We start from the raw sequence: 16004 nt of genomic DNA on the forward strand, positions 1-16004 counted from the left end.
GGGAGAAGCCTGGGCCTGCAGAGGTGACATGACTTATCTAAGGTCACACAGCCAGGGAGTAGGGTGGTGAAGACTTGAACCCAGGTCCCGCCTCCAGACATCAGACTCCTGGCCACTGTGCTGTTGGCTCTTTCTTTACAGGAACACAATGCGAACTAGATATTTTGTTCAGCCAGATGCGAATTTCCTTTTTTTTTTTTTTTTTTTTTTTGGCAACTCATGTGGTAATGGGTATCTACGTTATCCAGGTACCTTGTTAAAATGCAGATCCTGACGCAATAAGTCTGGGGTGGTGCCTAATTAATTCCCAGATGTCGATGCAGCTGGTCACACTTTGAGAGACCTCTGCTCTACAGGAAAGTCCACTTTCTGTCAAAGAACAGTCGGGGCTTTGGAGCTTCGAGGCTTTGGACCAGTGTCCCACATGTCCTGAGCACTCAGGTCGCGCACCACCTCCGCACGACTTTACCGGTGCGTCCCGGAACTCCTCCTGGCGGGGGCCATGGGCTCCCCCTGACAGCCGTGGGGGGCGGGAAGTGAGTGATTTTAACCAGCGGTCTTGGAGCGACCCCTGGTGGTAAAGTAGGGCGCTGCAACTCGCGTGAGGTGACACTAACTCCAGGCCTAGACGGAGGGGGGCGGAGCGTCCTAAGTGATGGGGCGGAGCCTGCGCTGAGGAAGGCGGGGCCTTGCGGGCACCAGGCTTTGGAGAAGCCTCTGGAGAAGAAAGGATGTCCTTTTCTGTTCCCGGAACTCTGACTTCTCTCCCTGGGCTGTTCTAGAACCCGGTCACGTCCCCGGGGTGACTCTGTCTCCATTTGAGCTGGCCCGCGCGGGTGGGGAGTGGGAAGGAGGTCGAGGAGGCACTCCCTGTCAGCACGCCCCGACCCCAGTGACTGCATACTCATTTCAAGCCTGGCTCACTTCTGAACACCAGCCACGAGGAATCCAAATGGACGGCCACCTCATGAAGGCTGGTGGCCTGTTTTGCAGACGCCGTCTCCCCTAGGCCCTGCACCGAGGCCGGGCACGGAGGGGTCGTGATGACGCCGGAATAACCCCTCACTATCCCGGCCCCGGCTCGAGGCTTTTGCACCGACCGTTCCCGCCTCCTGGATACGCTTCCCTGAGGTATCCGCCTGCCTCACCCCTCGCCTCCTTCGGGTCTTCGCGCCAATGTCGCCTTCTCAGTGAGGGCTCCCCGCACAACCTAACAGGTGACGACTGCGAACCGTCTCCTGCTCGCGTCCTCGGGCCCCGCCCACACGATGGCTCTCCCCGCAGACGACACTGTCTAATGCGGGACCACGTGCGTCTCTAGGAGACTTCTTATCTGTCCCCGGTGGGTGACGCTCCCGAGGGCCTGCGTCTGTCCGTCCTGCTCCCCGCCGCGGCCTGGGTTCACGTCCTTTAAGGTTCGCGCGGGGTCCTCGGCCTTTTCCCGGGCGCTGCCTTCTCCCTCCACCGGGTCCTCGGGGCTCGGCACCTCCGGGCTCCCGCGGGGACGACCCCGCTGCCGAGGGCCCTGCGTGGGCCCCGCGCGCCGCGCTTTCCCGCGCGATCCCGGGGCCTTTACGCGGCTGCGCCTTGGACCCGAGACGCTGCCGCGCGCGCCGCTCGGCTCCCTCCCGCCAGGGCGCAGCGTCCCAGCACCTTCCTCGCAGGGCGCATCTGAGTCCGGTTCGCCAAGCCCGTCGGTCGGTCAGTCCTTCGACAACTGGAAACTGCGCGGCCCCGTGTGCGGGCACTGGCCTGGCGCTGGGGACGCGGCGGGCGACAGGACGCACCACGCTCTCGTCTCCGGAGCGTCCCCGCCCAACTCCCCTCGCTCGCCCGCCCACCCCTCATTCCTGGCTGGGACCCTCGGCCTCAGCCACGTCCCGATTCCTCTGCCAGCCACGCTGCTGCTGGTGGCCCATGGGCGCTGGTGGCAGCTGGAAGCGGAAGAAGCGGGACGCTGTCTCGAGGCTGCCGGGGCTGCGGTGGCAGCAGCAGTGACGTGAGCCAAGGCTCCCGGGTCCCTCTCCAGGCCGCTCCGCTCTGCGCGCGGAGCCTCGGCCGCCCCGGGACCCGGGCTCTGGGCAGCCGCATCCCCGCGGCGGGAGCGGCTCGCTGAGTTCCTAACCTCTGGGCAACGTGACTTCCCCTTCTGCACGTTGCCTGCAAAACTCATGTCACCAATTCCCTCTAGCGAGCCCCCTGACGAAAACAGTCAGTGCGCTATTTAGAAACAAAGAGACTCTGAAAAAGAAGGCGGGCATGGGCGGGAAGACTGAGACTTTTAACAGGGTGGTCAGGGTGACCTTGCCTGGGCATGTGACCCTCGAAGGACAGCTCCATGCAAATATCCCGGGAAGGGCACTCCGGGCAGTGGGAACAGTAAGTGCAAAGGCCCCGAGGCAGGAACATGTTCCACGTGTTCCCTGAACAGCAAGGGGGTGGCTGAAGTCAGAGAGAGTGGGCCATGCGGCAGAGAACTAAAATGGGGACAGAGTGAGCAGACCAGTGCTGTCCCAGAGAACATTCTGCGATGGTGGAAATGTCCTCTGCTTGCACTGACCACGTGGGGCCTTTGAGCACATGCAATGTGGCTGGCATGGCTGAGGAAGTGGATGTCCAAGTTTAATTTTAAGTTTAAATGGCCCAAAGTGGCCAGTGGTATTAGAGAAGATCTGGACCATCATAAGGTCTTTGGCAACTCCATCGGACATCAGACATAAGTCCTAAGAGGATCCCTCGGGCAGCCCTGTAGCCATGTATAGGGGTATGGCTGGGATCTAGGTAGGAGGGGAGGCCTCTTAGTCTGGGGTCCAGGGATGAGCCTTAAAGATCAAGCACAGGAGCTGGGGCTGAGCAGAGGTGACGGACACAGAGAATAGAGAAATGTCGGTTAAGCGCCAGGATGGGAAGAATGAGGGTGGCATGAGCTGAGCTCAGAGCCGGGCCCTGAGCGGGCTGGGAGTCGGGAGCTGGGTGGGGTGAGGGCGTGTTCAGGCTGGGGTCTGATGAGGTAAGATCGGATGGAAACTGACACGGGAGCTAGTGAACGGGGCAGAGGTTTGACCAGGACGTGGGAAGGAAGGCGAGCTCGGAGCCAGGATTGAGGATGAGGGCTGGGGCCCCAAAGGTGTAGTTGGGTGGGCCAGCAAAGGGGGTTTGGTGGCAGGGACCTAAAGATGATGGACGGCTGGGACCTGGTAAGATACGACAGGGCAAGCAAGGGACAGCTGAGATTGGAGCTGGGGAAGGAGGCCAGGGACAGAGCATTTAGACGCCAGGGCATGGCAGAATTTCTGTGGGTGGATTAGGGCAGGGGGCTGGGGGCGAGGGCACAAGCATGGAAGCAGAAAGGACACGGGGTGTAAATCAGCAAGAGGTCAGTCCCAGGATGCTCTGGCTGAAAGTCACAGGGGGCGGGGCATCCCGGACGCTCCCCGCTCCCACTGCCCGGAGAATAGAGAGACCAGGCCGGAATATTTAGTTCACTTTACTGGGGGATCCCGGGAGACACAAGTGCACAAGGAGAGGGGCCTAAACTGCCGCGGGAGAAGACAGAGGGGTCACACGCGGAGCCCTGCCCGGGCCCAGGCACCTCCGGAGGCCACTGGGCCAGGCCCAGGCCCTGACGTCCATGAGACCCCAGGGAGGCGGGGCCTTTCTCCCCAGCCCCACTCCGCCCCCATCCATGGTAAGCTCGTCTCCGTCACAGGGTGGTGGTCCCTGCAGCCGAGGGGGCCAACTCCAGGAGCCCCCGTGTCTGCTTCTGCGTCTGAACGCCCCGAGGTGGGGCTCGGCTCAGACAGTCCGGTTGGGCTGCGAGGACACGCCCAGGCCCCTCTGCCTTGCTCAGGACACGCAGGGAAGACCTTCCCGGCACGGGGGGCTGGTCACCTCTGGGGGAAGGGAACCGGGACACAGATACACGTACAGCCCCCAAGACTGGTGGGGCGTCCAGTGGAGGTCGCTACTGAGAGAAAACATTGAGATGGGCAGAAAGGGCCGAGGCACAGGTCACCACACAGACACTGAGAGGACACGGAAGCATCTGCATTTGGGACAGCAGGTGACGACCCCAACAGCGCCAGGCCAGGTTACTGGGGGGGGCGGGGGTGGGAGGGGACTCCAGGGCTGGACTGCAGCTCCCTCCCAGGGGCGTTTCCTCCTCTCTAAACACTTCCTCTCTAGGACCCTGGTCAGCTCCCACGCTGGCCGGACCAGCCCCCACCTCTCAGGGGTCCCCTCAGGTCCCCTCCGGTATTTAATTCACTCAGCGGGTGAACTGGGAGACCCTATCATCTTAAATCAGGGGCTGGTCAGCTCACAGGGAGGAGGCCTGCGGGAGGGACGCCGCCTGGCACTGCAGAGAGAAGCCAATCATCTGGGTGTGAATTGCCCCAAACTGAAAACGGTGGCAAATCATTGGAAAACAGTGCAATCCGACTGATAGAATCAGCCTGTGGACACCAGCAGGTGGCCTTCGCCTTGAGGAGCTGGCTCATTTGTTTCAGCTGCACCCGAGGTGGGTGGGGCCGCTTGGTCCTTCCCTTTCTTCCTCCTCCTCTCCAGCTCCTGGTAATGCGTCCCCCACTCCTCCCTCCCCTTCCCACCTCTCCTCTCTTCCCAGGAGCGGCCCCCTCTGCCTCTCAGGCTTCTCTTTCTGGAGAAGTTACACGCCCAGGCATATCCCGAATGATCTGTTCCCCCAGGCAGGGAACTCGGCTCCATCCTGACACCCACTACCCAGCAGGTGGCCAAGCCTTCAGCACAGACCTCAGGCTCCAACGGATTGAGGCGGAGGGACAGTGGCCAGAAGCATATGTCTGGAACCACTCGGGCCCCACAGAGAACCAGAAAGAACTCTCTGGCACTGCTGACCTCCCTCCGTGCCCATCTCCACGGACACACCCCCGTGGGCCACCCAAATCCACGCCTGCCTGGTGCCCCTAAAACAAGAGCCCATCACCTGGGGCTGCTGCCTCCAGGGGTGCCTGTTTCTCTCTCCTTCGTCTGTCAGGGTCGCTCGCGCCACCTGCAAAGGAGGAACTGGAAGGTGAAGGTGAGACCCGCGGTGCGCGCCGCGCGCACAGCAGAGCACAGAGCGCACGGTTAAGCGGGAGACCGGCTTCTGCTGGAGGGAGGGCGGAGGGAGCGCGGAGGGAGAGGCCACATCCCCGGCCGCGGCCACGCCGTCTCTGAGCGCCGCTAGCGGCACTTGGGGGGCAGCCTTCGGCCCCGACGAGCCTTCTTCCCGCGGGCCGACTTGGAGCCGGTGGGCGGCTGCCCTCTGGCGTCGCCGGCCTTGGCGCGCGCCCCGGCGCCTGCACGCCGCTTCTTTTTCTTGTCGCCCGCCGCTTCGTCCTTGGCTTTCTTCTCGGGAGTGACGCCTCGCCCGCCGCGGCCTCGGCCTCCCCGTCGGGTTTTGCGGGGCCCGGAGGAGGCGCCGGCCTGACCCAGGACCTTGGAGGCCGTGCGGGCGCGCTTGGCCCGGGGCTTCCTGGACGCCGGGTCCTCGAGCTCCGACTCCTCGCTCTCCGTGTCCTCGGACGCCTCGTCCGAGCCCCCGTCCGAAGCCCCCTCGGACTCCTCCTCCGACTCCCGGTTCTCACGCGCGGCCAGGAGCGCCAGGACCTCCCGCAGGCTGCCCTTGGCGTATTTGAACTTCCCGCCTTCCCAGGCCTCTCCTTTGCCGTCCTTCATCGCCTCGGACGTGTCCTGGGCAGCCAGGAGCGCCACCAGTTCCAGGAGGCCCCCCTCGTCTTCCTCGTCATCGCCCCAGCCCCCGAGGAGCCCACGCGGGGCCTTCTTCCCCTTGGGCGTGGTCTCCGGCTCGGCCAAGGTAGAAATGCATTCCAGAAGGTTCCCGTCGTCCTTGGCCTTCCTGAGGACCATGGCGTCCACCTGGCGGCCTGCCTCCTCCACCGTCACGCGGGTTCCGGACGTGTCCTTGGACATGACGGACAGGACCTCCGGAAGGACATCCTCTGTGTCTTTCTTGTCGCTCCAGCCCAGCGACTCTATGACCGAAGCGATTTTCAACATCTCTTCGCGGGCAGAGGGGTCCGAGGGGTCTGTATACGCCACGATGGCCACAAACTCGGGGTTGCCCACCCCCTCTCGGTCCTGGTCCCCGTTTTCCTGCGACTCGCTCTCAGAAGCGTCGCTCACCATCGGCTCCTCGTCCGACGCGTCTCTGACAGCAAGCAGGGCCACCAAGTCAGGCGCCGCCCTCGGGTCCTCCACGTTCGGGCTGACCGACTCGGCCCCAGCGGCCGCGTGGTCCATCGCCTCCTTCTTGGCCTTGTCCGTCACCGTCACCAGGGCCAGGAACTCGCGGGGACCGTCGCCGTCGTCCGCATCTGTCTGCAGGGCCCACTTCTTCGCCAGCTCCTTGGCGGCGGCCTGGAGCGTGGCGTACAGCGCCCTCTGGTCCTGGTCGCCGCTCAGGTCGTCCTCGGCGATCTCCTCTATCACGATGCCCAGGCTGTCATCGGAAGAGTCGCTGGAAGAGTCTTCGGACTCGGGCCGGGCCGCGGGGCACGGCCGAGCTCCTCGGCCTCGCTTCCTGCCCTTCCGGGTCAACCTGTTGCCTCTGGCTCTGCTTCTGCGACCCCGACGGCCCCTCCTCGCCCCGCTGGCGACAGGGGGAGGGAGGCCAGCCTCCCTGGCCGTGGGCTCCGAGCCCTGGGCCTCCGTCTCCGAGGCGGGAGGGGTGGGCGTGTGCGCGGGGGCCCTGGCCGCCTCCGCCTGCGCGGGCCTTTCATCCAGCAGCAAGCGTTTCATCTGCGTCAGGACTTTGGTGTCCTCCGCGCGGTCTTTGCACAGAACCCGCCAGACGCCGTCCTTGCCCGGGATCTCCCTGGGGATGGCGGAGTGATTAATGTCCTCCGCAAACTCCACCAGCGCCGCCTTGGCCTTCTCGTCCCTCACGGCTCTCGTGTTCCGCAGCTTGAAAGTGCCCAGGGACAGGAAGGCGGGCTGCAGGGCGGCTTCGATGGCCGCCTGCTCCAGGCCCTCGGGGATGTCGGTGACCAGTAGGGCCCTGTGCACGTCTACGTCCAGCCCCCTGCACCAGTCCTGCAAAAGGCTCACGGCCATGGTGCCGCCCGCTGGCGCTGGTCTCGGGGCAGGAGGGAGCCCGAGGCGGACGCGGGCTGCAGTGCCCTATGCGAATCCCACTCTGGAACAGCGCCCCGCAGGGCTTGGAGTTCAAGTTCAGGTGAGTGGCTGGGCTGAGGGCTCCGGGATCCGGGCTCCCGCACCTTCTGGCCCGCTGACGCAGCGGCCTCTCCCGAGGTCCCCTCCCCAGGACTGTCCGACAATCCGCAGGGGGCTTACGTGTCAGGCCCGGGGATGCCGCGGGACCCGCCGCTCCGCCCTTTGTCCCCGGCCTGAGTGACGCAGCGCCGGGCCAGGTGCAAGGGAGGGCGGCGCCGTGGCACCTGGAGCGGCGCGGGGGAGGGGAGCCGCCGGGGGCCAGACTCCAGCCGCGTCTGGGCGCACACCCTCCGCTCGGACCTCAGCAGTTCCGCTGCGACGCGTCTGCTCGGTCCCGCGCCTGCGCACACGGGCTCGCCCCTCCCGGAGCGGGGCCCGGTCTCCATGGAAACGCGGCCGGAGCGCGGGTGGGGGTCTGGCGAGCAGCCCTTAACCCGCAGGACCAAACCAAGATGTAGGCGTCGGCAGCACCATTTTCAGTGATGGGCCGACAAAGGCCAAGTTCACGGGCGGGGCGAAGATGCAGAGACCTGAATCATAGGGCTCTAGCTTCACACAATGGGACTGGGACTCATTCTTCGGAGTTTATGGGTGTCATTCAGTGGAAACAGACTTTTCAGTAAGGATACCATGTGTCAGTTGTGAGGTGCAGGCACCATTCAGGGTGCGTGGATCTCACCGATGGCGTGCAGGTCTCATTCGAGAGAATCAGGCCTCGCTGGCGCCTGCGTTCCTGCACTGGCCACGAAGCACGTGCAATTAACCCCGTGCTTTCGGATATGGTTTCTATAGGAGTCTGGTCATCAGTGACGTCAGACATAAGTTCTGCAAGGAAGCATTTGCCTTGAGCGGGTCCACCGACCGGGACATGGGGACACTTTCGCTTCACCATCTTCCTCTCCCACCCCCCACCCTGTCCCCGCTTCCCACGCACAGCTGCTGGGTGTCTGTTCCTACCGCTTCCCCAGGCTGTGACTCTGGGAAGGTTCCCCAGCGTCTCTAAGCCTCACTGTTGTCCTCTGTGAAATGGCAGCGACAACCTCATAGGGTTCCTATGGGGAAAAGGGATTTGAGGGCATGACCCAGGAAAGTACTTGTTGGAGGGGCTGGCGCATAGCTGGTGCTCCGTAAAAGGTGGCTATGGGAATTATTTATCGAGAACTTAAACCATTGCGTTAGCATCTGCTAAGTAAACAAATAACCAAAGCACTTTTTTTTTTTTTTAATGCGGGAAGAGAGTCTCTTGCAAGGTTACCATGGCAACTGGGCCTACGGCAAACGGAATGGCTTATTCACTCTCCTACCGACCCGGCTGCAGCTCTGATTTCCCTGATTTTCTCTTCTGTTTTCACCCTCCTGATCCCCAGATGGATGTTAGCCTTCTCTGCCTAGAACAGCGTTGCCCAACGGACATACCATGCGGGCCCCAGACGTAAGCCACATGCGCAATGTTAAATGGCTGGCGGCCGCCTTCAATAAATAAACAGAAACAGGAGAAATGAGTTTTAAGAATAGATTTCATTTCTCCCCAAACCGACCAAATATTATCATTTGCACTTGTCATCAATATAAAACGATTATTAATGAGATATCGAACGTTCTCTTTTTCATAACAAGGCTCTTTGGAGCAGCCACATCCGAGGGCTTGGCAGCTGCACATGGCCATTGGGAATTTATTCTGAGGAATTAATTAGGGATGTGTGTCTGTGTGTGAGTGTGTGTGTGTGTGTGTGTGTGTGTGTGTTCAGACATGTGCAGCACACATGTCTTCATCCTGTTATATATAACCCTGCATGACTGGAAAACCCAATAACAAAAGAAGAAACGGGAAGCTGGCACTTGGGCAAGGTGCTCATGAAAATGAAGATTCATAGACCGTATAATTCACCCATTTAAAGTGTGCGATTCAGTGGCTTCAGCATTCAGAGCTGTGCGACCATCACCTCAATCAATCTTAAGACGTTTTCATCACTCCAAAAGAAACCTGTACCCTTTAACCATCCCTCACCAACTCAACCTCTGGCAACCACTGGTCCACCTTCTGTCTCTAGATCTGCCTATCCTGGAGATGGCATGAAAATGCAATCATACGCTACGTGGTGAGTGTGTGTCTGGCTTCTTTCACTCAGCATATTTTCACGGTTCACCCATCTGTTTTTATGGTTGAATGATATTCCATTGTATGAATATACCACATTTTGTTTATCCATCCATCAGTGGATGGACATTTGGATTGTTTCCCATATTTTGGCCATCGTGAGTGATGCTGCTGTGAACACTCGCGTCCCAGTGTCTGTGCGGGCATACGTTTTCATTTCTCATGGGAAATACCTAAGACTGGAATTGCTCAGTCACATGGGAACTCTGTTTACCCATCTGAGGAGCCGAAGGGGCACTTTTTACAAGAGTCACCTCAGAGCTGGGACCTTTTTCTACCTCCTCACAAAGGCGCTGTCATGCTCCCTGGCAGCCCTATTGTCTAACGGGCAGCCGCTAACCTGGCAAGTCATTTCATCTCTTCCTGCCTCGAGGTCCCCACTTTATCATGAGGTGCAGAGGACTCAGGAGACGGCGTGTGTGTGTTGGAACAACGCCCAGCCCCGAGTGTTTCTGGGACTAAGGCTTCATTCTCACCAGGGGACAGGACAATGTAACACACTGGGCTGCATGCAGATTGTGTAGGGGACGCCCCAAGAGGCACCTACAGGTATCTGAAGTGTGTTTCAGGAGCTCCTATTGCGAGCAGTTTGACCTCCTGGGGTGCGGTTTACAAACATGATCCGAGCACCACAGTCCCCAGGTGGGCGCTCCAGGGGTGCCCAGTGTGTGGGGTGCCCAGGAATGGTCATGAACTTGGGAGTCAGTTCACATCTTCCACGACCTTGGGACACCCTACCAGGCCGAAAATGGGTCTGAACCCATTTTCATAATGATGCTAAGACATCGTTTGCCCTTTTCACTCTTATTCTCTCATGAGTGGAATTTTCCAGAAACTACGTGGTGTGCAATCCTGCAACCGACTGAATGCAGACGCAGGTACGCGGATCCAGCCGTCTTCTGTGGAGTCAGACACGAAAGAGATTTGCAAAAATACGTAAATCATTGCTATTCTTCTCAATTTGTTTTTCTTTTGGAAAATATAGCTATTTAAATATATGTGTGTTATTTGCATGAATGTGTAACATGTGCGTTATTGCTATTTTTAAAAAAGAGTTCATAAAAAAATACTTTGAATTTCTCAGTTGGAATTCCTAATACGATAAACATTGACAGATTGAACCCACATAAACAGAAGCTCCCTTGCAGCCCTTGACCATTTTTGATAATCTAAGCGGTCCTGACACCTAATAAATAGTTCGAGAACCGCCGCATTAGAGACTACAGCACAATGTTTCCCAAATAAGAAAAGATTATTGAGGGAGGGGTCCTCCAATGGGTTATAATTGAATCGTGGGAGTTAAGTTCACTGCCGATTTGTGCAGATTGACCCCTTACCTCAGGGGGCAGCCTCTGGCAAGGAGGCTCTAGTGAGACACTCTGAGTCCCAGGGATGTGTTGTCGGGGCCCCATCAGACACTGCACTGGACCTTGGGGACGACATCCCAGGGGCAGAAGTGGGTACCTCACCCTCCAGCAGGGTGGAACACCCCCTCACGCCCTCCAGCACCCTATACGCCAACCCCAGCCACCCCCACCCAGCAACCTCTCCCTGGGTTCAGCCTCACTCTATCTCTTCCCACTCATCTTCCTCAAGACATCACAAACTTGGCCTTGCCTCTCCCCTGCTCTAAACCTTTCTGTGGCTCCCCAAGGCCCTGGGGAGAAAGCGCAGACACCTCCCCGCGGCCTCCGAGGTCCTGCACACTGAGGCCTCGCCCTCCTCCTGGGAAAGCAGGGCTGAACTATATCCGTCTCTATATCTCTATATCTTTGGGTCTCCACAGATATATCTCTGGGTCTCCAGCTAGGTGGGAGCAGGCAGGTCCTGAGGAAATGTGTGTAGAAGGAAGAAAGGAAAGACTGCAGGGAGAAAGGGAGGGAGTGGGGGAGAGAGGAAGGGAGGGTCTCTAAAATTTAATCGTCTGGTTCTGTCCTTCTTCCCTGAGCTGTGTCTCCTTGTGCCCACCAGAGGGCGCCCTGGACCAGCAAATCCCTAATGCAGCGCCACAGCAGGCTCAACAGACAGGAATTATCATAATAAGAATGATTAACACCAACAACCGATACTTACCGCGCTACTGGGCTGGTCCTGACCAGTGTAAAATCTGCCCCAAGTCCTGTGTTTAGAGAGGAGGAAACGCCCCTGGGAGGGAGCTGCAGTCAACCCCGGAGTTCCGCCCGCCCTCCAGTAACCTGGCCCGGCGCTGCTGGAGTCGTCACCTGCTGTCCCAAATGCAGTTGCTTCCATGTCCTCTCAGTGTCCGTGTGGTGACGTGTGCCTCGGCCCTCTCTGCCCATCTCAATGTTTTCCCTCAGTAGCGACCTCCACTGGACGCCCCACCAGTCTTGGGGGCTGTATGTGTATCTGTGTCCCGGTTCCCGTCCCCCAGAGGTGACCAGCCCCCCGTGCCGGGAAGGTCTTCCCTGCGTGTCCTGAGCAAGGCAGAGGGGCCTGGGCGTGTCCTCGCAGCCCAACCGGACTGTCTGAGCCGAGCCCCACCTCGGGACGCCCAGGCGCAGAAGCGGACTCGGGGGCTCCTGGAGTTGGCCCCCTCGGCCTCAGGTACCACCACCCTGTGACGGAGACGAGCTTACCATGGATGGGGGCGGAGTGGGGCTGGGGAGAAAGGCCCCGCCTCCCTGGGGTCTCATGGACGTCAGGGCCTGGCCCTGGCCCAGTGGCCTCCGGAGGTGCCTGGGCTGGGGCGGGGCTCCGCGTGTGACCCCTCTGTCTTCTCCCGCGGCAGTTTAGGCCCCTCTCCTTGTGCACTTGTGTCTCCCGGGATCCCCCAGTAAAGTGAACTAAGTATTCCGGCCTGGTCTCTCTATTCTCTGGGCAGTGGGAGCGGGGAGCGTCCGGGATGCCCCGCCCCTTGTGACTTTCAGCCAGAGCATCCTGGGACTGCCCTGTCACTGATTTACACCCCGTGTCCTTTCTGCTTCCATCTCTATCCCCACCCTAGGATCATCCCGCCCAGCCCAGCCCAGCCCAGCCCTAGAAAGGTCAAGAGCAGGGGTGTTGCTGCAATTTGCAGTGTAAGAAGCCCCAGAGTCAAGTCTGATAGTCCACCTGGGTCCCGGGTTCCTGTTATGACGCTGGTTTCAGCCAGCATTCTCTGACGGCTGGGTCCTGAGCATACCGGTTTAAATATTTTTAATATTCCACCTGGAGCTGTCTCCTCCAGAAGAAACAGAACTAGCAGAAGGGGCCAGCTCCCTTCCCAACAATTAACTGGGCAGCAAAACCCAATGAGATATGGGTTTCCCCATCTCCGAGGCATACACGCTGACACTCTGGTACATGGCTAATTAATGGAGAGGTCTGAAACCGAGTAGGTTGCAGGGGGTGAGGAGACATGAAACATTTTAGTTTTATTCCAGTCGCTCGGCGCCTGTATGGGCCACCTAGAATCTCCCTTGCCCATCCCTCAGTGACATGTAAGGCCGGGCCCAATCACATTTGGCGAAGGGGTAAAAACAAGTGCATCCGTCCTGTTTAAAGCTCCAGTCTCCTTTCTTCTCCTCCCTCAGCTCTGGCCCCGGGACGTGTAGCAGGCACATCCTCATTTCTTCCTCGTCCCCCTCTTTTGGGATCTCACTCCTGGTTATGCTGCATGGGAAGGAGGGGAAGGTCTTGGGGAACTGGAGGGTCCGAGAGGGGCCAGAGGAGGGTGAGTCTCAGTGAGCAGATTCCACAGAGTCCTGAGATGAAGCCAAAGTGAAATCAAGGTATTGAGATGTCTCTTTATTGCGTGCAAAATGGAGAGCCATCGGAGGGTCTTCGACAGGGTGACCCGTCTGGATTTTGCTTTAGAAAGATCGCTTTGGCCGAGGGTGGGGAGTGGATTCCGGGAGGGGAAAAGGTGGGAACAGGGCTCCAGGTGAGTAGGTGGCTTCCTCACCTGCGACAGAGATCATGGTGACATGGATAGAGTCAGCGACAAAGGAAGATAAGTTTATCAAATTGGGATTGATGTTGGAGGTATGATCAACCTGGCTGTGTTCTCCTGCTAAAATATTTGTCTCCAGAGCCATGACAAGACTACATGACACCAGGATCCATAAGATGAGAGAACCCTCGAGAGAAAAACGAGGCCCCAATCAGTAAGAAAAAGGGAGTAAGTGGGCGAGTCCTTAGAAGGGACGTAATGGGCCCTAAAGTCCAGAAGTTTCGGTGTCATGGTCCACACGGTTTGCTCGCTTCGTCAACCAGCACTTCTACTCCTCTGAGTTAGTGTCCATACTTCATCCGTTGCTTCTCTACTCCGTTGGCACCCCCTTCTGTACCACCAAGGCTAGAAGTCTGGAAACTACTAGAGGCACCACGTCCATCTGTTTTCCGCATTCGTCAGGGCCTCCGACCACAGCCAAAGGGGAGCCCAGGGTCCTGGTCCCACTAGCGACAGATCTGCAATGTGTCGATCTAGTTAGGTTGAAGTATGCTTCTTAGCATCGCTTCCCTGAGTCGTTTCATGTTAGTATGGGCCCCGGAAACATTGCACGAGAGATACGGGAGGCAGAAGCCACAGGCCTTTGCATTCGGCAGGTGTGGGTAGGCACCAGGTGCTGTTGCAACTCACGGTGGTGGGCTGCTTATCTCTCTGACCTCCTTGTCGATGTGGGGTAGCAGCCAAGCCCACAGCTTTCCCAGCTCCCACCTCCTCCTCCCACAGCTGTTCCAACTCCTGAGCCAGGAGCAAGCTGACTTCATCACGAAGGAAAGAAGCTCCTCCTGCAGGACATTCTCTTCAGAGGAGGAGTCCTGGAGGCCACGAATGGCTAAGCAGGGTTCAGTCTCTCTCCATGGGTTCCAGCTAAAACTAATAGATTCCAATGTTCCCTGCCTAGTGTCCATCTTCTCTTCCTGACAACCTGCCCTACCGACTCCAGGCTCTACCAGTAGAAGCAGAGAGAGCCTCGGAGACTGTTTAACCAGCTCCTGCCATGGGATGAGGGGCAGATCTCTATAACAAGCCCTGAAGAATCCGATAGTCAGCTTGTGTGTCAGTTGGTGTGAGGGCCGAGCTCATCACATCGGCTGCACCAAGTGTCAGCGGCGCTGCCGATCGAGAAGGGAAGGTTCGATGGTGAGACACCCCGTCGGAAGAATGCACGCGAGGCAGACACGGGAATGGAACAGCAGGCGCCGACTCCATTGTGCGGAGCGCAGCTCTGTTGGGCGAAGTGTGGTCCTGTTGGGGGGAGCACAGTATTGTGCACACTTCTTCTGCTCCCCTTTTTGGGCTCCCCTTCTGCACTCCAGGGGACCACATGGCTCCTCACATAGCAGAAGACAATAGCGGCCTTCAGCCAGCCACACATGCGTGATACGATAAGCCGAAGTATGTTTACATGTTTTCTAAGTCTGGGGTCCTATTCCTAGCATTGCCTGCATCACAGCCAGACCTTGGACCAACCAGACCTTGGGCCAGCCAGACCTGGTGCCCACAATTGGCTAGACTCTAGTCTCGAGTTCTTCAACCAACGACTGATCTAGATATCTCTGTGATCAATTGAATTTAATCAACTGAATCTAAATGAAGGAGAATTTCCGGGATAATCTGGGTACACCTGCTTCAGTCACTTGGACGGCCTTAAGAGAAGCAGAAGCAAGGTTTCCCCTGAGAAAGAAGAGGTTTGGCCTCTGAGGTACAACCTCCTTTCCTGCCTGAGAGTTTCCAGCGGCCTCTGGATGTTGGACTTGCTCGGCCAGCCCCCCAAATGGCAGAAGCCAATGCTTTGCAATAAAGAAACAAACTCGCACATATCCATATACACATAGACGTGTGTGTGCGCATGTGCTCATGTGTGTCCCACTGGTTCCGGTCCCTGTTGGAACTGGACCGAGATGCACACCTCGGTCCTAGCCGTTTGATTTCGCTGACTGAAGCTTGGCCTAGACTCTGTCAAACTGAGACTGAAATATGTTCGATGGTCTCCTAGGAAGCCAGAGCATCGTGATGACAACTTTTTCTAGGAAGAAGTTTACATCTGCAGAACCAGAAGAGACATTTTATTTTGCCGATAAACCGTTTCGCGCCACGTTCTCAAGAGTCTGCGTCTTTAAAAAGCAGATACTAGAACTAACGACTGTTGTCATTCAATCCTTCGCTTATTCCACACAGCTTTTGAACGCCCAGCACAAGTGGGCCCTTGCTGTGCTGTGTCTGAGGACACGAAAGTGACCTTACTGACCTGTGCCTGCCCTCACAGATGTCACATCCAGTGTGGGGCGGGGGAGTGAGCATGGAAGCCTCTAAATGAGTGTGTTGGTTATGTACTGCCACATAACAGGTTACCCCCAAAGCTTAGCAGCTTAGAATAGCTGAAGCTTATTACCTTTCCATTTCCGACGGGTGTCCCAGCCTGTGGCTCCGAGGTCAGGGGCTGGCTGGGCTGCAGTCACGTCCAGGTGGGAGATCTGCTTCCAGGGGCAGTGGGCAGGACTCGGGTGCTTGCCGGCTGTGGCGGGAGACACCAGTCCTTGACTGTGGCCACTCCATGAGGCAGCTCACGGCATGGCAGCCGGCCTTCATGGAGCAAGAGCATGAGGTAATCCCAGGAGAGATAACCCACCCCCCCCCTTTGCCGTATTGTTGTCGTTGTTGTTAGAAGCCAGTCACTATGCC

At 58.3% G+C, this 16004-nt stretch overlaps 1 protein-coding gene across 1 annotated transcript; it reads right to left on the reverse strand.

Annotated features, from left to right (window-relative positions):
* Window positions 1-3471: 3471 nt before the first annotated feature.
* On the reverse strand, window positions 3472-7557 carry PNMA8B (PNMA family member 8B). Its single transcript, XM_039881644.1, has one exon. The coding sequence runs from the start codon at window positions 7093-7095 to the stop codon at window positions 5203-5205; it is 1893 nt and encodes a 630-aa protein (XP_039737578.1). The 5' UTR covers window positions 7096-7557; the 3' UTR covers window positions 3472-5202.
* Between the last annotated feature and the right edge of the window lie 8447 nt (window positions 7558-16004).

Source organism: Pteropus medius, unplaced genomic scaffold (genome assembly GCF_902729225.1).
Source record: "Pteropus medius unplaced genomic scaffold, Ma_sr-lr_union100, whole genome shotgun sequence".
Taxonomy (NCBI): Eukaryota; Metazoa; Chordata; class Mammalia; order Chiroptera; family Pteropodidae; genus Pteropus; species Pteropus medius.